Source organism: Anopheles merus, chromosome 3R (assembly GCF_017562075.2).
Source record: "Anopheles merus strain MAF chromosome 3R, AmerM5.1, whole genome shotgun sequence".
NCBI lineage: Eukaryota > Metazoa > Arthropoda > Insecta > Diptera > Culicidae > Anopheles > Anopheles merus.
Genome location: NC_054084.1, coordinates 26109791 through 26134680, shown reverse-complemented (window position 1 = coordinate 26134680; position 24890 = coordinate 26109791). Strand labels below are relative to the sequence as shown.

The 24890-nt window shown below is 44.7% G+C and overlaps 1 protein-coding gene across 12 annotated transcripts in view; it reads left to right on the top strand.

Annotated features, from left to right (window-relative positions):
* LOC121596256 overlaps positions 1-13659 on the top strand; it is a 55962-nt gene extending 42303 nt beyond the window's left edge. For all 12 annotated transcript variants that reach the window (XM_041921038.1, XM_041921034.1, XM_041921037.1 and 9 more), the window contains exons 6-13: positions 313-486; positions 3642-3801; positions 5312-5453; positions 6633-6773; positions 8718-8885; positions 8980-9341; positions 9877-10440; positions 12810-13659. In XM_041921038.1, coding sequence (XP_041776972.1) covers positions 313-486; positions 3642-3801; positions 5312-5453; positions 6633-6773; positions 8718-8885; positions 8980-9341; positions 9877-10440; positions 12810-13293 — 2195 coding nt within the window. In that variant the 3' untranslated portion in view covers positions 13294-13659. The remainder of the gene's footprint in view (positions 1-312; positions 487-3641; positions 3802-5311; positions 5454-6632; positions 6774-8717; positions 8886-8979; positions 9342-9876; positions 10441-12809) is intronic.
* Positions 13660-24890: the final 11231 nt, after the last annotated feature.

The window sequence follows — 24890 nt, the reverse complement described above, 5'->3', positions numbered from 1 at the left end:
TCCCGACACAAGAGGACACTCGATGTCCCACGCGTATCACCCACCCGCCCAAAAACACAATCCCGAAATGAACGTCGACGTGTGCGAGCGTGTCCCACAATGCGTTATCAAGAAGATGGGCTTTCCATTTAATAATTTCAATTTTGCCAAATCTCCTAAAGCGCTCGTGATCGTATTCCTTGTTCGTTCCCTTCCTTGCTGTTGGTTCCCACACCCACTCCCCCTCAGGCAGCATGATTCATAATTCTATTACGGATTCTTATTTACGCCTCCAAACGCCTCCCATTTCCGGCTACTTTCCTTTCGTTGCAGGTTGGCTCGGACCGGCCAGCTGGGCTATGTCGCTGTTCTCCGCCACGATCGTGGTGGCGCTGTGCCGTCGCAAATCCACCCGCCTGACGGCCGTCCTTGGGGGGCTGGTGCTGGCGCTGGGCATTCTGTTCACCTCGTTCGCCACCCAGCTGCACCAGGTAGCGTTCAGCTACGGTAAGTACCGACGGGGCGGGGAAGGCTTCGCTCGAAGTAATTCTGCGACACGGTTTTCTACCTTTGCGGCAAGTTGGTGTAGGTGGTGGTAAGGATAAGGATGTTTTATTTGCATGTTTATGAGCTGTTATGCTCTGTCCAATGTTGCCGCAAGACAACACACCGATAAAGAATGTTTTTCATGGCATGATACTAGGAACGGTTGGAAGCAACAACGTCTACACACAACAGCCAAAAGACGACCTGCAAGATGAAGCTCACAAGTTGGTTGGCGGGAAAACGTGGAACGTGCAACAAAAAAAAGACACGACATTAGCTCTCGGAAGGAGAAGCAGCACCCCCATCTCTGTCCACTTCCCGAACTTGGACCCAGCTACCGAAAAGCAGTGCTTCCTATCAGAAGCTTATGTTATTGTTTTCCGAAGCCAGTTATCCCCTTTTTATTTCCGCTCGCGTAGACGTCTCAGCCTGCCTCAAGTGTTCGCCGGCCGTGTTGGCATTCTGCCCACAAAACACGGCCGATGGTGATGGTGGTAGTGGTTTGGCTACTATCCCATTTGTGGTCGGTTATGCAGTTCCGTAGACACCTCTTTGGAGTGTCCTGGTTTGAATAACAGCATGAATATGCATGGACCAAGTACGAGTATGTGTGTTTGTGTTGTACGTTTCAATTATTCATGCAACGTACATACCACACGGTAATGATTTTTACCAACACCGTGGTTTTGAAGTATTTTTGCTTCCGAGGGGCAAAAATTAACAGTCAACTGTCCCGTGCTCCCGGCAACACCCGAATGTACTGCGGTATGTATGTAGTTGTGTAAGTGTACAGTGCAGTGGGGCATGCAATGATAAATATTCCAACACAGAAACAAATATGGTGTTTTGGGTAATTAAATGGTAACGAGCAGTTCGTGGTTGTGCTAGCATGCGATACGTTGTTATGATTGCATAATTTAGGTGTAGATCTCTTTTCCTGATACTGAGTGCCCTCGTAAAATAACAGTGAAAAAGTCGTTTTCTTACAGGTGAATTAAATGTAGCTCTGTTTTTAAGTAAAAAGGCGAATAAATAAGATATTTAATCCTAAAACTATTCATCGCTAAACTATGGTAAGAACTTTAAACTAACTGGTTTTTGTTTGAAGTTTTTTTAACCTATCCAATCGATTTGTTAGACTTAAATCGTTTTCAGTATTCAACAGTATGACTGTTGCATACCTTTAGGCGTTACATTCTACTTCATATTAGAATACTGTTACCCCTAAATCTGTATCAATTAATTTAAGCATACTTTTAGGCGCTTTGTATCGTGAGTATTGGGATGAGTGGCAGAGTAATGCAATGAGTGTTCTGTGTACATAGTGTTCCTAAGAACTGATTTATTGGTATCGAATGACAACTGTATCCGAAAAAGCTCTTGCAAAGTCTCTTTATTGCATTGGTTGGTCTCTCTGGTCTGGCTTTGGTTGGGCATTGGTCTCGCACTCTCTCTCTCTCTCTCTCTCTCTCTCTCTCTCTCTCTCTCTCTCTCCCTCTCTCTCTCTCTCTCTCTCTGCATTGAAGTACTTATGGACCATTTCCGAAACAAGACACAACTCAATGCATCATTCGAAACCTTTATCTTCAACCCCCTGTTCAAGTATCCGAACATATGTCTACCCATTCATCTCTCATACTGCCCATTACTATCTGACTTATCGAACGCCGTTTCGAAAGCCTTGCGTTCTAAATCTTGGTTGGCTCTAGATTCATGTTGGTCCTGTCCACTAACAAAACGTTGTCTATTTTCGTGTATGTAAAGGTGTGAGCTTTTTGGGGAATGTTTTTTTGTTCTGCAAGTCAACCCATTTATTCGCCAATCCATTGTCGAATATTGCACAGAGCACTCCATTTACAGCCCGCTTTATCCCCTTGTGGGCCAGTGTTACATTTACAAAGGCATCGCCATTTTCCCTGCCCCACTGCACCATACCCCATAGCCCGATAAAGCGCACCGGTGCGGTGCTTTTTTGAGCTGCTTTTCGAGCAGAAATTATGGTCACTTCGAGTGCTGTTGCCACCTGTCTGCTACCTTTATGCAGCATAAAATACGCAGAGCACTTCCTTCCTGTTGTGCCGCTTCGAACAACAGCCCTTCCAACAAAAAAGCAAAGCTACACTCAATTGCGTAAGCTTTATAGACCCTCGTCCGCCCACTAACATTGGTTCATCCGTTTTGCAGCGAGCCGCATCCACGATAGTTCGTGGGAGTTTATATTTTACTTGCCTTCCACGCATACCGGGGCAGCTCGGCCGGGATCGATTTGCTTTATTGCGTTACGGCATACAGCATACCCAGGCCCAGGCGTACTGTTTTTGAACTAAGACACACTATCTTCGGCACTGGTCCCGCTTAAGGTCGGTTGCCCGTGTCCTGAGAGCAGCGGAATGTAAGGCCAGTGGAATAATGCGCCGCACCATACCAATTTCAAACGAGTGGGCCTTGTTATGGATTATGTTTCTTCATGCTTTTGTGCCACAACTGCGCCACGTGTTTCCTGTCCCCTTGCCTGCTCGGGGTTCCGAAAGGATACCAGCGAGCGCCCGACATCGTCCACTTACATTTCGTTGTCTGCCCTGCTCCGGTTCGCTTCATTCCAGTGACCGAGTTTTGGGGGACTCCGGCTCGTGGCAGGGGAGAGAAAATGGCAACCCAACCCGAAAGAATGGGCAGAGTACGATTAACCCAGATACTTTCCGGTGCCGGTGCGGTTCCATCTCGTTGACCATGGAATTCAATGCCCATGGAGGGAGGGGTTTTTGTGTGTGCTTCTTCTCGCACTAGCAACGACCACCCGGCACACGGTCGGGGTTTCGTTCTTGGGGACATTGTTACCTCAATTCCACCGGGCCCGGGGACCTTGGCAGAAGACGGCTGCTGGCACTAGCTCGCCCGAACGCACACACCTTACCACCAAAACTGCCACAAGCCACCACAACTATCACCATCCCAACGGTTGGGTCTGGTGTCCTCACTACTAATAACTGCTCCGTAATGTTTTTGCTTTCTTTCCATCGTCCTACTGGGATCGTCATTGTCGTTCGTCAACCGACATCTCATCACACTATCGACATCGTCGTCCTCCTCTCACACACGCACACACACACTCGCAGGCGTCATCGTAGGCATCGGATCGGCCATGGTCCGGGAGTCGGCCGCCGTTATGCTGGGCCATTATTTCAAACGGCGGAGACAATTTGTCGAAATGATCACCATGTCCGGTGAGGGTGTCGGTGTGGCACTGTTCTCCGTCATCCTGAAGGAAGGCGTCGGGTAAGTAGGAAATCAATTTCAACTACGAATGGGTCTGGGAAGCAATGGTGACCGGCTAAAGGAAGGCAAAATAGTAGCAGAGTAATCGTTACCTATCTTTTAGTTTTGCAGAATTTTTTTCCAATAAAAGTTCATTAGGTTTTACGTATTTCAGTTTATTGGTTCTTGGAAGAGGATTACTTGACTAGAAAGTTGTTAAGCAAGCTTAGAACAACACGCAAAAAGGAGAAATGAGAAACACTCGAGCTCTCTATTTATTGCTATTACTTAATCAAAGTACGGTAAACAAGCGAGAAAAACTACCCTCATTCTGTAAAGCTTTCCAAGGTTATTTCTCGCTTTTCGTTCGATCGTCTGGTCCCCGTTTTATCGTTCACTAGGAAAGCTTCTTGCATGACCACGTTACTGTTGCGACCGGACAAAAAATAAGCATCACAACCGAGAAGCAACTTCATCGTAAGCTTCATTCAATGGTCTGCCGTCGGTACGGTTCATACTGGCCGTACCGGGACCGTTCCATGCGTTCCATATTCCCATGTCATGTCTTCACGCAACGACTTACTGACCGAGGCCGCAGTAGCTTTAATCAACACAATGATACACACGTCGGCACCGCTCTTCTTCCGTGATTGATAAAAGGAAAACAAAACCCCTATACCGGTGTGCTGGTGGTTCCGGGGAAAAAAGAGAAAAAAGAGCGTTCTCTTCGAGAGACGGAAATTCATTATCATTTCCGCAGCAGACATGCACCATCGTTACCGGCATTACAGCAGGCTTCCCAGTGATGAAGTCGTTTGTTGAGCCTTGTGTTTTCCGAGTTTTTTTATGAGTGTGAGTGTGTGTTTGTATCAAATGAAATATAATACATAAGCAAAATTGAGTTTATATTCAGTGGAAAATAGCAGCGATACGATTAATTGCAGGCAGTCAGTTATGCTGATCCAGGCAGAGGGTTCGCACAGCGAATTTGAACTGAGGCCGGGGACTCGATTCGGCGGAAATGTAGTGTTTTTCGGGGCAAAGAATATCCTTCTGCAGGATTGATTCAATCTTAATGCAAACGATAAACAACATGGCATACTCGGTGCCGTAAACATTTACCCTGAGAATGCCCTTTTTTCCTCGTGATTTGTTTGTTTCAATCCGGCACTATCCATCACGGATAGGTCTGGCCTGCCCCCTTAATCCCAAGTTCCAACAAAAACTACCTACAGAAAAAGGGTTCTTGTGCGGGCTTTTATTCACTTCTTGCATTCCATTCCGGCACGGAGTCACAAACACACAGTCACTCGGAATAATTTGCATCAATCAAGTGTTCTGGCACCTTCGGGCGATTGCTTCTGCGCTCCAACACTGGCCAGCATCCATTCAAAGCCCCTTTTTATTGCATTTCCGACCTTCTAAAGAACGCTGTCATTCACTTTCATTTTCTCTTTATACAACTCTCTCTATATACATATCTCTCTCTCTCTTTCTCTCCGACACACACACACGGATACACTTTTTGCAGGAAAATGGGATGGCGCCTGGGGCTGCAAGCGGTCACCGGTCTGGTGTCGTTCAGCTTCTTCATGGGACTGCTCTACCGGCCGGCCTCACTCTATCATCCGCAACGGCGTGCGATACTACACTTGAAAAACCAAAGGAAAAAGGTAAATCACACACACACACACACACACACACACACACACACACACACACACACACACACACACACACACACACACACACACACACACACACCACACACACACACCACACACACACACACACACACACACACACACACACACACACACACACACACACACACACACGCACACACACACACACCACTCAACTCACCTACAACACGAACACGAGCACTATGCAGATTGTTGCTTTATTCGCACTTCCGGCACATGCCAGTTTGCTGCCCGAAAAGGCTTTTCAACTTCAACACATCCGTTAGCGTTGTCTAAGCACCATCCATTCACTAACTCACTCACTCACACACTCACACACACTGCCTACACAGTAAACTACATTGATATCACGCTCGAAGGGAGCAGAGGAAAAAAGTAAACCTCGAGATTGGAAATGGCCACATCGGGTGGAAGTTTATTGAAGGAAGAGATTGAAACTGTGTTCCAAGAAATTTTGGTGCTGGCTTTGCAAGTAAACGGTATCAAGTTTCCGACGCTCTAATCGGTGCTAAAAGAGGCCAATCAACTCGCAATAGAAATATGATCGCTGCCCACATGACGCAACGGCCAACGCAGCTGGCAGCATTGAGGGTTGGCTAACTTTTTCGAGAAGCTTTGAGCATTGGATTTAGTTAATAAAATAGTTTTCTAGAAATATTGCTCAATTGAGTTGGAATCAAAACGGATGTTCATTCTTCGCGATAAATTGAAACTTTTACCTGCATATGTTTGTCTTTTTTTATTTCCTAGTCTGAGGGATTTTCAGAAGAGTTAAGAAAAGCTCATTTCTATTCCCAGTAAAAGCAATTCACGTCTCGAAAAAAAGTTAAAATTCAATTGATCATCTGTCTGTTCAATATGAGCCAGATTGACAGCTTAATGAATGAGCGTTGTGTAAAAAGTTCTATTGAAGAACAGTTCTGCTGAAGACAATCGATCGATACCAGTAGTTTCATTAAGCATCTTCCTTATTGCTTCGATTCCACCAAGGCTGCACTGGACACTCTTCCTTCGCACAGTTTAATAAACCTTTCAATCATCGCATTGTTTCATAAATCGTCCATGCGTCATTTTTTTACATTTCCTGCTCACCAAGTAATGCGTTTTTGGGTGGGCCCTCTCTACACGCTTTTCTTACGATTGCAGGTGAAGGAAAAGAAAACGCACGTTCGCACACCGAAGCCACCGTTCCTTGACTTCACGCCCCTCAAATCGTCCTCGGTGCGGATGCTGTCCATCTCGGCATCGGTAGCCGCGCTCGGCATCTATTCGCCGATTTTTTTCCTGGTAAGTTACACAACTACGAAGCCGGATGTGGGCACACTACCACCGCTGGAGAAACACAAAGTAGAAACAATCCACTCGTCCGCCCGCCCGGCGGGCTAAAGGCAAACTGCTGCGCCACAATTCCCGCCTCCACATTGGCCTTGAATTTGTGTTTGTGTTAGCACTGGTGGCTAAAACTCCACACAGGAAGTATCGTTTTGGATAGCTTGCAAACGGAAACGTCCCACCGGGGGCCAATCGGGTTTATTCTAGCTTCCACAAAAATAGGAAGGAAATTGATTTCGCCCACATAAATTGAGGAAAAAAGGGGTTTTCTTTTTCTCATCATCCAGCATCCAGCATCATCCAGGCAGCAAATGGGTTTCTATCAACGAAGGGTGGAAAATGTTTATTTGTGAAGTCTTACGAACGTCCGATGAGGAAGGGTTTTTGTAAACGATACTGTCGGGCTTTCTGTTAGAAAAGTGAATCAACTCGAAAGCAACAAGTATGCTGATGCAAAGAAAATCCTTTCCCTTTTGCTGGAAGATATTATGACCTTACAGGAACAATACAGCTTTGGTACAATCGCCCTGACATGGGATGTCTCGTGCTACACACATTCCAAATTATGGACGCAGAACAAGAAAAATCATGATCGATTTATTAATGAGTAATGTTTTAAAATCTCGGCATTTATTTACTAGTTGGTATTTTCTACGTTTGTTTATTTAACATAAGTAGTTAATTAACTGCTTGAACTCTTTTCATCCAAACTTATCACAAGTCGTTCCTCGTCTAGAAATAAAGGCGTAATTTTGATTTCAAAATAAAACAAACATTTACAACACCAGTTTGCATACCTTCAGGCGCTTATTAACAGCCGACAAGAAGTGAAACCAACTAAAACGCACTTCAATACCGTTCATCGCGTGCGCAGTTTAAGTGATTATTAGCTACCCAAAAACTCATCCCAATTCCAATCGAATCATTTTGCCAATTCGATTAGTTAGCTCTGGGGACTGTACCATTGGCTTGGCTAATCAAATCAGCTAGCGCACAAAACGGTTCCAGTGCAAAATTGAATTTAACACAAACTGTCACGCATCGCTTCATCCGCACGGTGGCCCGAAATTGAACGCATTGTTTTAAAAAGCGATAGCGGTTCACGCTGGATCGTGCAATCGCATAACAGCTGGAACGAAAGCACAAGCAAAAAAACGCGACACCGCGAACACGCTGCAGTAGTGGTTAGTGGGTGTGTTTTCCAATTTTCAAAACCCTGCGAATCAATTTGCGCTGCAATAAGAGCATTTGCGGTTAGTCTGTAGCCCAACCAGCCACCGGATCATGACACAACTCGAAACACACGCGCACGTGTATTGGTTGCTATGCGCTTGATGCGGCAATTCGCTCACGCGCTGCCAACAACTAAGTAACTAAGGGCACCCTTTTGGGAGTAGAGTTTCGCTGTGGATGTGTTGGAATGTTGTCGTTTCCACGGGGGGAGGTCGGGACTAGATTAGTAACATATTTCAAACCTTTGCCCCTCCCGAATGGAAGGAGGCATCGTTCGTTTACATTAAATCCTCTTTAAATCGATCCAATTACTGGCGTGCACGGTGGATTTTGCTGCCAACCGATATGCGATACCCGATTCTGCAATGAAGTAGATAAGCCGATGCAACCGAGGTTACGAACCACTAATGGTAGAGAAATTGCCAACCAAAACACCGGAACACTAATGCTTTTATTTATTGGAAACATCCATCTATACGTGCGGTTCCCGCAATAGAAGGAATCTAATCGTATCGCCATTGCAAAAGTGGAGAAGATTTACGTCATTTCGTTTGCTTTCCATGCCGTAGTGCCAACCAGTGGCAATCATGCATTTTTAATGCTTCTCCCGGTCATTGTATTGCTCAACTAGATTCTCTTTTCTTCTCTCCTGCTCGCTTCTATTAGTCCCTGCACGGGTTCAGCGAAGGGTACGACATGCAGGACCTGGTGCTGCTGCAAACCTTTCTCGGGTTGTCGATAGCGTTAGGTATAGTGTTTAGTGGTTCGTCGATCAACAAGACGCTCGAGATCTCCTTCCGCAAGGTGCAGATATCACGTCAATATGTTTGTCAGGTAGGTTCCGTTCCGTTATCGTCCCCGCTAAATTGCTTTTACCAGTTGTTTCTGTCTGTAACCTATCTCTTCTTCTTTCTCCTCCCTTAAACAGGGCTGTGTTACGTTAGTGTCAGTATCGTTGTTAGTATTATCGGCCGTGGCCGACTACCGGGGCCTCTGCTTCTCGGCATGGGCGTACGGGCTCGGTCTCGGCGGCTACCGTTACACCTTGAAGATGCTTGCGATCGAGCGCATCCGCGGCAAGTACTTCTCCAAGGCGTGGGGTTTCATCAAGGGAGCCGAATCACTGCCGGTGCTGTTCGGGGTGCCACTGTGCGCCTTCCTGAACGACTCGTCCCACCGGTACGGCCGGGCGGGCTACTACATTTGTGCGGCCAGTGCCGCCATCTCGGCCATCATACTGTTCTTCGTCGGGTATCCGGACGGGCGCAACATGAAGTACTCCACCAATGGGTAAGCTACACTACTGACAACGGGAAGAGAAGGGATGCCTGTGTGATCCATAACTAATGCCAGGATCATTTTGAAATAGATTTTTACCGTGTTGTGTAATCAATTTCAACTAATTCCTGGTAGTTTTCTTTCTCAAAACTTCGATTGTAATTGCTTCCAAAACAAGTTTAGTTCCGAAGGCAGTACATGTATTAACATAGCTCTAAAATCATCACTGTCGTTCTGGAAACATCAAATACCTTCGCCTTTTCCAATTCGAGCAATAAGCAAACAAATACAGACAGTTCAAAGTGCTCCATTTGTAAATGATCTAAGATCTAAGATCTATGTTAATGATAAGCCATGATGTAGCTCTCAACTTACAATAGACAATTTTGATAGCATTTGCATCACAGGAAATTAAACAACCTGATAAAGCATATCTACAAAGACCCGATACTAATGATTCAAACAAATGAATATTCCTTAGATCCCTTGATTGCTGGCGTTCCTTACCCACAGTACTACTGCACTAACCGCACTCTCTGCTTCACAGTTCCATCACATCGCGCTGCACGGCACCTACCTCGTCGAGCGACTGTCAGCACATCCTGGACCGGAGCTTCTCCTCCCAGCGCTACAACAACAACCCCCAGCAGTGGTACAGTGGCAACACGCACGCGACCAACCTCTCGAACGGCTGCCACGGCTCTGGCAGCTATCCCGGTGGCCCCAGCCTGCAGCGCTGCCTGTCCACCAGCCAGTTCATGAACGGTGGGCTTAATCTCTCGTCGGGTGGAATTGGACCAAACTCTACGGCGGCGACGACCGCTACCACTCCTGGTGCAGGTGGCCGTCTGCTCGGCAACAGTCAATCGCTCGATAATCCTACCAACAACGGACAGGTTGGCGGTGGTGTTGGTGGTGCTGGAGCTACTGGCTTCAGCTACCACAGTCCGTTCTGCGGGCAGGGCGCGGGTCAACCGCACGGTCGGCTGCACAAGAGCCTATCGTTCGCGTTCCAGACACCGATGTTCAGCGATGATCCGATACATCACACCTGCCAGCAGGTGTCCGGGTATGCGGCCGATTACCCACCGCCGAGCCGGTGCTACTCCAGGTACGTTTTGCTGCAGCCCCGGTTTAATTGGACCCAATTAGAAAGGGGGCGCTGGTTCGTTGCTCGATGGTGTACTGATCTTTGATGACAAATTTGCAATGCTGGCCCGGTGGTTGCTGGGAGCTGGGTTTCAATTTCCCCCGCCATTGCTAGGGGATTCCATTAATATCCCTTCAAAGGAATGTGACTTCCAGCGGATGGGCCTGCAGTGTGGCGCAAAAGCGCAAATTAAAACCACCCACGAGATGGTTTCTCCGTCGCCGTGCGTTAAACGCAAAGGATTAGCTGCGTTCTGGTGAACACTGGTTGGATTAAAGCGACCCCCGGAGTACACCGCCAGAAGGTTCTGCTTTTGCAGTGAACCGTAGCCTTTAAGGCATGCCGGCCCCGTTGTACTTTCGCAAGAAACACGGTCGCTTGTTTGACACGGGACAGCTTTTGGCACCCCTTTTCCCAGAAAGGCTAATGAAGATGAAATTATGCGAAAATATCCTATATCACAAGCAACCGTTCACTTGGGATCGTGTGTACCGTTGGGATCGTTCGCGCTGTGCACCCGTGCTTTGTTTTTTGTGTGGATCAAAAGCATCGATATCCCTAAGGTGTCAGTCGCCACCGTTGCAAAACCTGTGTTGAAACAGAAGGAGTAACTTCCTTCGGGCACTTTTCCATTGACCCAAGCCCCACAGCTTCGCTAATACTACACGTTTTTATGAATGCAGATGCGAGCGGTGCTTTTGGGTGTCTGTTTCTGGGACTTCCATCCCTTCTTAAGTGCCGCTACGTCTATTACCATTTAGCGCCGAATTGTGCTCGCTTAGTTAAATGCAGCTTTTGTTCGCCATTATGTCACGGTCGCCCGGTGCGCTTTAGGTAAGGCAATAGGACGCAGGGACGCTACAAGGCCGGGATATAAATTTACTCAAATTATCCTCCTACCGGATTTGCGCACGATGCGGGTGGGGTGATGCTTGCTAAAGCCCGACCCCGCATCCGGTTCGGATGGCCCTTTTAGCTTTAGCATTAGCTTTCAGTGACGGTGTAATTTGGCATGTTTTCCTCGGAATGGCTACTGCTGCTGTGATTAGGAAGATTTAGTGTGAACGGTGCGGCCAAGAACACTTGTCTAACAACTGCGAGCGTTTATAGCAAGAGTGTAGTACACGAGGGTAGCGAGAGGCGAGCTTCTGCTGGGAAAAGGTGAACATTTATATGATGCAGAGAGAATCGATTAATTATATTGGGTTTGCAATTTATTTTTTGTGCAGTACAAATATGCTATAACAGTGTATAACAGATACTTAGACAACTCTTATACTTGGTATTTGTCAATTTTTTACGATTGACATCTTCTTCACCTTGAAATCGTACAAATTTCCATTACATTTTGAGGAAGATGAATATTCTTATTAATACACAAAACAGATATTTGGCGCTCGTATTACAGTTACAGCTACATTATATCGAATTACAGATTCAGTGCTATGTGCGACGAAATAATAATACAAAAAATCACGACGTAGTGAATCTTCGATGGAAATGTTCAAAGTTATCTACCTATGTAAACTTTGTAGAGTTTTTCGTTGCTGATTTCCTAATGTTTTACACTTTTAAACCGATTTTTGAAGGTTAATAAGATCTTGATGTGAATTAGCACACTTGTAAAATCAGCCGTATTCTATTCTTATAATCGAATCGTCTCGAGGTCAAGTTCATGAATTTTGTGTGTTAATTTGTATGGAAAAATTCGCTTTGGAGTTCATGTTCTCGACTCGAATTGAATCGAGAACATGATAGAATACGCCTGAATTTCGTGTCTTTTCTTAAACAATATTAAATTTTCGGGATAAGTCACAAAAAGAGCGAACACAACATATAACCCCGTTCTCAATAAAGAGTCCTTCAAGCATCACTGCATCACGATATAAAAAGTCTTTTAAAAACAAACCTCTAAGAGGATTAATCGTAACACGAAACTTCGGTGACACTTTGACACCGCCACAATCGGTTATTAACGTTCTCCATTTTGTCTTTAATCTTTCCGGTAATGGCCGCTTGATTCGGCCCGCTCGTTACACGTTTGCTAGCGGCACGCTCACGCTCGCACCACCATAGATCAACGTCAATTATCGGCCAACAAGGCATTAATAAATTGTACCATTAAAGCACACCTTCCACCTTCTTCCAGCAGGTTGGGAACGAAGCGAACGCAAAGTGCAAAGAAAGCAAAGGGCAATCAATTTTCATCGCACCGTTTTGCGGACGTTTGCGTTTTCTCGGGAAAACTTTTTAACCGTTGCCACTTCTGTTTATTTCTCTCTTTCTTCCTTCATTCTTTTTTTTTTTTTTTGGTACTCCCCACATTTAAGGTGTGAACTGCACAATCCATCCCTAGCGACGCCGGTCACCGTCCATCGGGACACGCTCAACCGACAGCACAGTTTTCGCGCCTCGAGCCGCGGTCAGACACCGCGCCACACGTCGGCTCACGCGAGCTCGCGCACACAGCAACCGTTAACGCCGCACCACGCCAATCATCACCATCCGCCACAGTACCATCCCCAGCAGCAGCCGCATCAACACCAACAGCAGCCGCAGCACCATCATCAACACCAACATCAGCAACAGCTGCCACCGTATCCGGCCAACGGGCTGCAGTACCATCCGTCCCGCAGCCGCAGCGTGCCGGAGGGACTGGGCGGTGCGGGCCGGCTCGGCGCGGGCGTGCAGCCCGGTCCGGGTGGGCCCGACTGTCACTGGAATCACTGCCACTGGACCACCGCGAACGGAGTCAACTTCTGCCGCCCGAATCGTCCGATTCAGGTGGTCGAGCAGATAACGACCTCCGTTTGACTAAAGTTTAAAATAGTCAAGTTCTTCCTGTGCATCTCGCTGCACCTGCTGGAGGGACTGTTTTCGTGAATAGTTGAAAAGGGAGAGAAAAGGGAGGTAGGATGAGGATTTTTTTTGCAGTCTAAGTGTATGTGTGGAACGGAATTGGGAATTGATTAGCAACAATTGCAAACAAATTTGCCATAAAATAGTGTAACTAATCTAATATCTTAAATCATGACAGAGAAAGAGAGAGAAATTGAGAGAAATTGAGAGAGAGAGAAAGAGAGAGAGAGAGAGAGAGAGAGAGAGAGAGAGAATGAGAGAGCAAAGCGAAAGCAAACGATTTTCTTCCAAAATGTTTTAATGTACTAAAAGCGACTGTACTAAAAACGGAACTTCAATCGATTAGAATTACAGATAGGAATCGAGCGTCGTCGACGCGTGATTTGTCGACAGTGTTTACGTTTTATTCCCACACACCAAATCTCGAGCGCAAAAAAAAACAAACAAAACAACGGTTATTTATTCATACAAACTGTATCAAAGATTTAAAAAAATAAGAAACATCGTTAAAACATCAGCTCGCACTCCGCATCGAAAGCGTTCAATGTGTAGACACCAAATCAAACGGTCGTTCTGCTGTACCACTGCAACAGTCTCCTGCATCGGCACGTGTTAATGGGAGAGCCAGATTGAAACCAGCGACGTGCATTCCGTTCTGTTCAGCGAGCTAGTTAAATTGCAAATTGTACCACCCACTGCAACGGCGCGGTAAGCAGTTTATGCGGCCACGTTTCACATTATTTTGCGCTTAAATGAATCGGTTTTTACGGCTTTTTATCATAAATTATCATCCGCTGCTAAATATTCGCCCACTCGCGATCGTAAGCGCGTATTCTAGTCTTGCGCCGCACACATGAACAAAAGGCGCTCGATGCGAATGGATTATAATACACTTCAGCTTCCCTTGTCACGCACGTGACCCTTTCATATGCCGCCCCGTTTTTTTAATGCGTTGTTTGCCAACTGCGCACAATCATTCGCACACTAATTTGGACGATTAGCTACTAAACCTAGGGCAGGCAGAGAAAACAGAGCGCCGGATACACCGGTGTGATTATTTCGAAACACAACAATAATTTATAATGAACAAACTCCCACTTTGACGAACGGACGTAACGGTGGCGCAGCTGGACGCACCGAGGTGCACCGAGTAGCATGCATGCGAACTCCTTTCCATAATCGGATCCGTTGTCCAAAAGCAGTTGCGACAATCCCGTGCTTTGTGCGGAGTTACCAGTTATAGACGCTCGAGAAGAGTTTAAACAGTATATAGCATGAATAATTAGGACAACGTGACAAGAATTGAGCGATTGGTGGTAAATTGTAGTCTAAAAAGCTCTTACCAAACTCGGCATGGTTCGGAGAATTTAGTGATCAAACGCGTATCGGTGTTGTAGGGGAGCGTATTGGGCAGAGCGATGCGATTGGTAGATAAGTATTGTGTACAGTGCTCGGTTTTTTATTGTTTTATGTAATGTGTTTAAATGTTTTATTTATCATCTACTGTGTTAGTGATGTGTGAGTGAGATTAGTGCAATTCAGATCGAAGCTACCTTTATTAATTGTTTAGTTTTATGTCGTTCTGCGTGTGTGTTTTTATGTGTGAAAGCTGAGAAGAATTTGAAATGGAGAGAGGGAGAGAGAGAGAGAGAGACAGAGAGAGAAAGAGAAAGAAAAAAGAGAGAGTATTTAATAATAAAGAGTTGATTTTGAAGCTAAATAACACTTAATTATGTGCGTAATGTTTGGTAATTCGTTAAACGATGACAAAACAGGATACATATTTAAATTGATGGCATGTTCCTTGAACTCAATGGATAAATTTATTTTAATCAAAGCTTTTAATTGCGACGGTGTGGGCCATAATTTGTTCGCACCAATTTGGTGTGGTGCATTTTAATCGATCAGATAAATAAAAGGTAAAATGCAGCTTACCTGTAGACCGGTTGTAAAGCCACTCTGTCAGCGGGTAGTGGGAATTTATTTTTCCTCTTATTTATATGCGAAATGAAATATAATCCTTTTTTCTGTAGCCATCAAAAGAGAAAAATAAATATGATCCCTTTTCATGCCTTTGATCGTTTTCCAGCTGTTTTTTTCTGAGCACGGCAAGCATATTAATTGAATGGTGATTTACACTTTAACTGCGCGGAATTTAACTGCGGATAATAGCACGTTTGTGTCCTTTCTGTGCCGCAAAGCTTTGTTAAAACATGAAATAAAATCCAAATGTAATCCTTAAACTATTCATACCAGTAAACGAAGCATACCAATTTTCCTATTCGTTATCGTTCTCACTAGCAGTGCTCACACACTTCAAACGAAGACCACCTGGTGACCAGTTACTAACAGTTCTCCATCAATTCAAACTTCCCTGCTTCTAGCTTTTTTTCCCCACCACTGCACATTTGATTGAAACGTTCAATTCTCATCATTTGTCGTTGCATCGTTCGTTAGCCACCCGTTAGTCCGGAGACAAGTTGGACGAATTATTATTACACGCTAAAATATTACTTTTACAGTTTCCAGTGGTCGGCTTCACTTCGTTTGCATTGAGTGCACTTTTAAGCCAAACCGGCGGGCGTGCTTTGCCACACTTGTACACGACCTACGGCAAACGATGGAGGGGAAAAATGAAATCATAATAATGGGTCACATTTTTCATTCTACATTCGTTCGTTTCGGTACGATTTATTGCTCGTTCTCTCTCCCTCTCTCTCGTGGCCCGCCTGCAGGAGTGCTGGGAAACGATCGGTAAAGCGATGGATTTTTCCGATAACCATTCTCCCGTTTTCGCCATTTCCCTTTCTAGTCCACTCTTGCAGCAATGTTCCATCACTCCCCCATCAGTGGCAACGCTGTGCAGCAGTGGTGGATTCTTTTGTAAATGTACTATTTTTTTTTACTTCGTTTCTTATATACTGTGACAAACTGACTTTGGCTTGCTGGTACCGTCGTCCCGAGACGCAGCATGACACGGCATTGAACGATAATGCACCGGTTGCTTCCGGTTTCGGAAACGTTCGACACCCTTTCGCCGGACAGATCGTTTTATTGCAAGCGCAAGGGATGGGAAACCATTCCACGATACTAAATTGCTTCCGGCAAATCATTTCGTTCAAGACGGTCTCGGTTTGTTGGATGTATTGCTTTTCTCTGTTCTTCAATGTACAGTTATTTGCTTTGTCGGTAGCCCGTTTGTTTCTTTTTCTGTCGGGTGGAAAGGAACGTTGGTCCTTCCTTTGCGAAAACAGCTGAATTGTTTCTCCACAATGGATATTGGTTTACAACGATTTAAGGAAGAACAAACGATTGGCATCCATTTAAGGAATATGAAATAAACAACGTTTTATTATAATTATCGTATGGTTATCGTAGAACAATTCTATATCATGTATTACATTTTGTTCCGTTTCTGCTTTATTTCATTTTGTTACTCTCGCACTTTATTTGAAATATATTCATCTTTTTATGTATTATTTATTTATTTTTCATTATATTCACTTTTTTCCAGTTTAATGATGTTACGACATGCTATGAAGGGCTTCTATGTAACACTTGTTTGGTCCTTTTTGTAACTCTTCATTCCTTCTTTAAGCCCCTAAAGATAGGCAACACTCTAAACATACTGTTATACAGGAGGGTGGCACAGTAACAAACGTCAAATAGTTGAGTCTTATGTTAAATTATTTAACTTTTTTTTCAGTTTTTTTCAGGTAAGTAAAGTAAATCGTAAAATGCCACATTTAAAAGTGATGGATCCTAAAATTTAATGTTTCATTGAGCCTTTTAAACTCAAAGAACCTAAAAAAATACGTCAAGGACCTTGTGACGAAAACATTAGCTCGAGCTAGTGGCTTTTAATCCAGCATTCTCGATATTAAAATACTAAATCTTTCTCAGTCAATACTTGCTTTCCCAGTACTCATGTACACCCATACGCTAGGATTACGAACAGTTGCTGCACTGCTTGCTGCAAGCGTAGAGAGTTCAAATTAATTTTCCATGAAAGAAATATTACACCCGCTACCGACCGATCGATACCGAGGATAGCGTCCGACACACTTTACCAGTGCGCTCGCTGCTTTTTTTTAATATCTTTAATAGATACTGGCTCGGAGCGAAGCAATCCCCGCATTTGCTATTTATAGCTCGCGATGATCCTTCCCGGGAGGAAACACTCTCGCCCTCAAGGAAGCTTGCAGCGCTTTGCCCGTTAAGTGTTATTTAAGGTTCACGTACGGGCGCGACGACCAGATAAACCGACCGATCCGCAGCAAACGGAGCGCTCTTTCAGTTAAAACATCAATTTCCATTTCCTAATCCTCACGCACACATACACACACAGACACACACACACACACAAGCAGACACATTTCTGTGCGCCATCGGTTCTGCAAACTTCGCCCCACGCGTTCGTATGTGACGTGCCAACTTAAAGTCGAAATGTGTGATATGAAGATTTATGGAACTGTTGAACTGTTGCTGAACCGTGTCGCTGGACCGCATGGGAGATGCATGGGAAGCGAGAGAGCGAACGCGAAAAACACTCATCTAAATGCTCTTAAAGACAACGCGTGCCCAAGACAGGAAAAGAAACTTTGCGGCAGGAGCGGTTCAAGTGACGGCTACCGGAAGCAGGCAGCAAGATTTGAACGGAGATCCCGTTTTTCCCATTTACCATTCCGTTTTACACCGAGATCTGTGGCGCATTTTCCTGGGAAAAAGGATAAACCCCAGCAGCCGAGCAGCCTCTGGATGTGGCAAGCACTGGCACGTTAAGACACACCAGTCAAACATATGTAGAGGTTCGGTCGTGCAGTGAATGAACGAGCGAATTGAATCTTTTCACTTCGCCACCACCGAGTTGCTCGGTGCCCTGGTGCCTTGAGCTGCTAAGAAAGTGTGTCATCGTGACATACACACACACTGCTACACTGGATGGGTAAAGGATAAAGACTTGAAGGACAAATATACTCCGGGATGTGGGATCTTTTCCTTCCATGCTGGTGCGGGATTCATTTATCTGCACTTCCGCATCAATGTCCGGATGTGATGTTTGTGTCACTTTCGTATGAAATCCCTGTCTGTTCTGATTTATGACGGGAGTCGGTGGTTCCGATTGCTGCTTCTTGACATTATGTAGTATCCATTTAATGCTTTCGTCGATAATCTTGCTCGAAAGAAATGATATAATTTCCATAAATAATGTGTAGTGCAATAAACATGATAAGAGGAATGTCCGGTACGATGAGTACTATTGCTATTGCTTCATGGCGCTGACTAATCACTTGATCACGTATCTATCCCAGCTTGAAATCAGAACGCTCCAAAAGCCCATAAAAGCTCCGTTTATTGAACCATTCTTTGACTGAAACGAAGACAGGGATGAACAACATTAATTTTATTATGAGATACTCAGTGTCGTGCTTTCAGAAAGACTCTGGGAGCGGTTCCTTGGGGCAGTCGTCAGCTCGCTCGATCTAAATAATAGTTTTTTTTGTAGGAAACTAGTGGCTCCTGATTTAGTATTTTAATATAACATAGAGCTTGCCTAAAACAATTTATTATATCCTTAGATCTCATTACATTACCCATGTCTTTCAAATAAGATACATTTGCTCATCCCTGTTCCCAGAAAAACGACCACTCGCCAATGTATCTCTTATCCGATAAGATACAACTACTAAGCGTAAGGATGATGCCATCCCTAACAAACAACAATCAAAGTCCATCAGCGAATATGCACGCGCGTTTGTGTGTGTATCTTTGTATGTCTTCCTTCACACACAGACGTAAACGTGAATTGGTGGCAATAAATATACACCACACTGCTCTTGATTAATGGGATGATACGGGATAATGCTGGATGAAAAAGGTGGCAAAAGCAATGTATTGATTTTTCACTCCTCCCTCCACCCACAACTAAACGACAAGGACCGTGACGACAAGAAGAGAGAGAGAGAGAGAGAGAGAGAGAGAGAGAGAGAGATGCTGCGATGGCTGGGGTACGTGTGTTTCGTGTGTTTTGTACATTATCAGGACAATCACGACAATACACCACAACGAGCGCCCGTGGAATATTGTTATTGAATAGCAACCGAACGTAAAAGAAGCAATAAAATTGAATCCTCAGGATGAAATTCAATCTTCTCGCCCATGGTTTGATTGTGTTTTTTTGGATGAGTGGAACGGAACCACAGGCAGCGGGTGAGAAATTTGTTTATTTCTCCTCCAACAAACACACGGACCGGCAGGTAGATTGCCTATTTTGTGCATATTACCAGTCATATTTACACGTGCCCTGCTTTTTTCTCCTGCTTGTGCGCGGGAAGCAGCACACAGCAAGGACGACGCTGCTTCTGGTCGTGCGCGTGTGTTTGCTTTTCCTGTTGTTACCATGTCTACAGCACCAGCCAAGGGTATAATACCGAGGAAAGCTTACTTACAGACGCTTGTATCAAGCAGATTTGTGAGGCATATTTTCCTCTGGAAGGCGGCTTCCTTTATCCTCTTTCGTACGATGGGATGCGATTATTCACCGAACTGCGTGCCCAGATTCACAGCTTCGCAGGATAAAGTTGTTGTTTTACGGGTTGTTGTCGTTTTTGTTTTCTACTTTCTGGAGAAGAGTGATCGATTTTTCTTTCAGCAGTAAAATCCTGCCCAAAACAAAAAGTTATTGACGCTATTCGCATCCAGATTGGATGGAGGTTTTTTTTTTTTGTTTTGCTGACTCAAATACCTGTCCAACTAAAAGTATCCACTTGAGCACCCACCAAGTGGATCTTAAAGAGGAACGAACGTGAAGAAGAAAAAATGCAAAATTTATCAAACTGCTGCTCAAGCACTGGTTCTGCTGATTTTCTTTTCATTTTCACTTTTCTGTCTGTCGCTTAAGCCAGTCAAACACACTCGCACACGTTGGAAAACTTTCCTGAACGCACAAAAAAACGAAAGACATAAGAAAAAAACTAATCTTCACATCACACATTCGTTCCAACGATTTGACAGCACACGAGATCGTAAAAGAAAATGTCAATTTTCTCTCTATCAAGCAGACGACTACAACAGCGAAAGAGGGGCGAAGAAAAAACAAACGAAAAATAAAATAGCCAACCATTGTTGCAAAGTTTGGTTTTGATTGGATCGCCCGATGGGTTTAGCTGCTGGCAAAATGGTGGTTGGAAAATGATGAAAATGGCTCGTTTTGGGCTTCATTTTTCTTGCAGCTTGCAGATCGCCCGCCAAACTTGGCCGTCGAAATGGGAAACTTCGCTCCCGCTACCGGCCGTAAGTGAAACAGATTTTTCTGTCATTTGCATCGGGAATGAGTGTGTTTGGGATTTGAGAATTGGGATCGATTGAGATGGCTGGCGGGAAGATGCCGTTCGCCGTCTAGCCGGCGAAATGTTGGAAATGGATATTTGAAAAGTTATCAGCAAAGAGCGGTTAAGGCTCGCTTGGTTGGAACGTGTCAGAAAAAGCGAGCAAAAGCGCGTTGGCGCTGTAAAACTCAATCAAAGTTCAGTGCAAGCAACAGTCCAGGGAGATTAATAGAAATTTTAATACTTGGAAGAGGAAAAATTTCTACTCCACGGTTTTATTTCCAACAGTCATAAAGCACAACCAACCCATTTTCAATCCCAAGTTGAGTGGAGGAACTTACACGAAAGCAAAAAAAACAACAATCTTCACGATTGGCTTGTGAGCAAACAACTGCTTTCGATGAATGATTTGTGGCCGTCTGCCCCAGCTGTAATGATTCCGATGAAAATTTAGCTGGAGATGAATTTGTTGGACGGGGTGGGAAATTAAATTTATCTCTCATTTACTATCACCAGTCCAGTGCGGCCGGAAACCAATCCTAATATCCTTGGAAAGCTACTTTTAATTACATTTGACCTCGCGTATCTTTTCGTTTCGCTGTTATGCTGCTGCTCCCGTCCGCAAAGTCTGTGTGCTATCTGTGGTCGTTTTAACGCGATGGGTTTGGAAATTAGATTACAGGCAGGGTTGGAGATAGAGATAAGAAGCCCTCCGGCACAACAAACTAACGGAAGCATTGCTTTCAATCGTCTTTCCGGTGGCAAGAATTGGACAAACAGTTGAGGTGAAAACGTAACAAAAACACTCACATACACATGCTAGCAGTAAAATTAGGAGAAAGCGAGGCAAAAGGGTGTATAGTCTACTGATGGCAACTTTTCCATGAGGTTGATGTAATATTATAAGAGACTTTATTATGAAACTCCCTTAAGAATAAAAACGAATATTTGCACATATAAAAAAGCTCAACCCCAAAGCGTCACGTTGATGAAAGAAAACCTCTTTTGAGGTCATAATGCTCCCAATGCCCCTTAGCTGGAGTATCATGCTCTGGATACACTATTCCATTTGACCTGCGGCTTACGAAATTGGACAGACGCAAGACACACCAAAGCTTTGCTGGGTGATGGATATTGAGCTTGTTGAAGGATTCAACCCCTCGTCAGCCAGGTCTCCCGGGGAAGATGCTTCCTGACATTCTCATTCATCAACCGTAAGACCATTTGACATGGTTGGAGGTGAAATTCTCAGGAAAATCCTTCCACCTGGGATCAGGCGGGCACATGCACACCCTCTAATCTGCCACGCTGGACATTGAAATATTTCAACGGCCAAGAATGCGTGGCTGAAACGTGGACAAAACGCTCGCTTTCTCGCAGATGAATGTTGGTCACTTTTCACAAAAACTGTCAACTACACACAACCATGTTTAAGCAATTTAGCGTCCTGCAAGAGGTCGGTTATGAGCAAACAATAACAGCCTCCGGGGCTGATTCCGCTACCAAGCGTTCAAGTTTATCAATGATGTGTAATTTATTCTACATCAACCAATCGGCTTCCCGCACAAAAGCCAATCATCGGATTCAACCACACCAGTGCAGAGTGCAAATTGATTCCATGCCCCAATCCGACCCGGTTCAGTATCGTTTGGTACGACGATCAATGCTCCAAACCCTTATTGCTTGGGATGGAAATTCTGCCCCCAAATTCCATTATGTCCTAACGGTGTGATGTACCGTTGTTGTTGTTTGGTGTTTGGCTGCAGAGCCATCGTTCCCGTCGGCATCGAAACCATTTTGAATTCGATTACATTTGCTCGTGGTTTTCGGTTTGTCGTATCAAATACACAAACCGTACGGAGCCTTTGGTAGCTCTACGCACTGACATCATCCGGGCAACCCAGTACGGGTATACTGTCAAACATCTCTGGTTAGCAACTGGAGTTGGCCCTCCAGTACAAACAACCTTATTCACCGAACGCAAAACCACACACACATACACATACACACTGATCAATCGGAAGAAGCAGCCACGACTGCATTCAACTAGAGGCTTCTTAACGATGAGGAAACGATTCAACCGGATGTCACATCAACGCATTGTTGTACCACGTGCTGTTGTACCATCGGAAGATTAAAGGCGCAAACTTGAGCCATCCATTCCTTTTGATCCTGGTGTGCGCTGGGCGGAGCAAACGGAACGGCGCTGCAGTAATTCCGGCAAGAATATCGCGTATTATCCATGCTGCTCCATTTACCAAATGCCTCCAAGAGAATGTCGGTCGCCTTCTGGCGTACTGTGTGGTGTATTTATTTTGTCCTTCAAAAGCAACCGCGCGTTAGCATACACATACGGAACAGTGGCAGCGCTTCTGCTATTATTATCAGCGCTTGTTATCTGTCTTGAGGGGCAAACATACCGGCGGGAAGAGCGGGAGGAAGGATATTTTATTATTGTTCATCAGGTTGCACGGGACATGACATGAGCCGGCAAGAAGTTATCATCGTGATTAGCCGGCTTCGCAGTAGTAACGTGCGCCTATACTCCGTCATCATTAATATTAACGTACGCCCGGAATGTGTGCGAAGCCATAAAAGCACGCGATAAAAGTTCTAAAACCGAGTGAGAACAGCTTTGCGAAGTATGTGAAGATGTAAGTAATACACCGGAATGGATGATGCTTTCAAAGTGCGCATTAAATGCTTTTCTGCTCGATTGTTGTTTCATTTACATTCTTTAGATTACGCTGCGTATAGTGTATGTTATACCCTTAGATTGAGTACATCTTTTGTTCTATTTTCTGTTAACATATGTCTCATTTTTATCCATGTGAATGTCTGAAACTGGATTGCTATCTTTATTTTAAAATTCAATGTTCAGAGGTACATCGAGGATAAGGTTACTGTAATAATGTTTAAACTATTAAGAAAAAGATTTAAAACACTATAGCAAAGAGAAAAGCATTTATTCTGGCGTTCATCAAAGTAAAACAGCGTAAATAAATGCATATGCCATATTTCTCTGCAAATAATGTTAATTATTTATAGCATTGTCACGAATACTTGTATTTCTCACAAAAGTATGTTTATTAATCGATAAATGAATCGCAGTAAGGTTATCAACAGCTTAAAGATATATTGACATGATTGCTCAGATTCCGATAGGAATACTGAAGAGAAAATATAAATAAAATAATTCTAAATGATTCTAAAATTAACTTCATCTGGACATTTTCTTCCAACTGTCTTTCTATTAAAATTACGCAGACCAAAATAAACAACAAAACATATGTAAACAGATAATAATAATAGTAATAGACAATCCTTTTTTTCGCTGGTGCTTCAAAACAAACCACAATACACCCAAAATGAACTGTAAACACCAATGCTAAACGTTTACCATGTGCATTGCTTCTCCACCATACCGATATCGCCCCGTTTTGTTCGGGAGAATAAATTCACAACTTAAGTCCACCGTCGTTGTGCAGGAAACGAAGGAAGCTAATCGCATTACCATAACGTTACCTCGTATTTTCTCATCCTAGCCCCGCAGCACGGTCTTCAAAGCGTTCCCAAAACGCCCTACCCACCCACTTCCTTATTGCTCCTTAACTCTGGGCAGCTGAAACTGGGTGCTCTTGAATGGCTCGACTACACTACCACTAGGCCTGCATTAGATCTAACCCGTTCAGCGCACAAACAACATACCGCATACAGCAACACGCTTTCGCATTCGCAACCGGCCTGCCATGATACCGGTCGCGATCCAACAAACATCGCGTTGTACAGCAAATGATCGAACCGAGAATCGAACATAAAACGCAACTGTTTACCCCTGTGAGCCCGTGCCGCACGGTACTAAATTGCATTCCTAATCCCCTACGTAACACGCTCGGTCGCTTGGTGGCTTTCGGTAAAGAATGCTATCACCGCCTGGGCCTGGGCGTCAGTGTCGTGAAACTCGAGCACGAGGTGGTGGTTTGCGCGGATGCAGCCGAGTGCAATAATGTCATGTAAAGCGAGCAAAGTTTAATACCAATCCACACTTTGATCCTTTCGCGTATGACGCGAGTAGCTGAGGCACGGTCCTTGCACCCTGCACGCCACCATGGGTTGGAAGGCCATGCTGGTGAGCTGGATGATTCCACTGCAGTAGTGGCAGCATTACAAGCGGGCAAGTTCTAAGTCGTACGATAGGGAAGCACGATAATGCTCGTAAGTTCA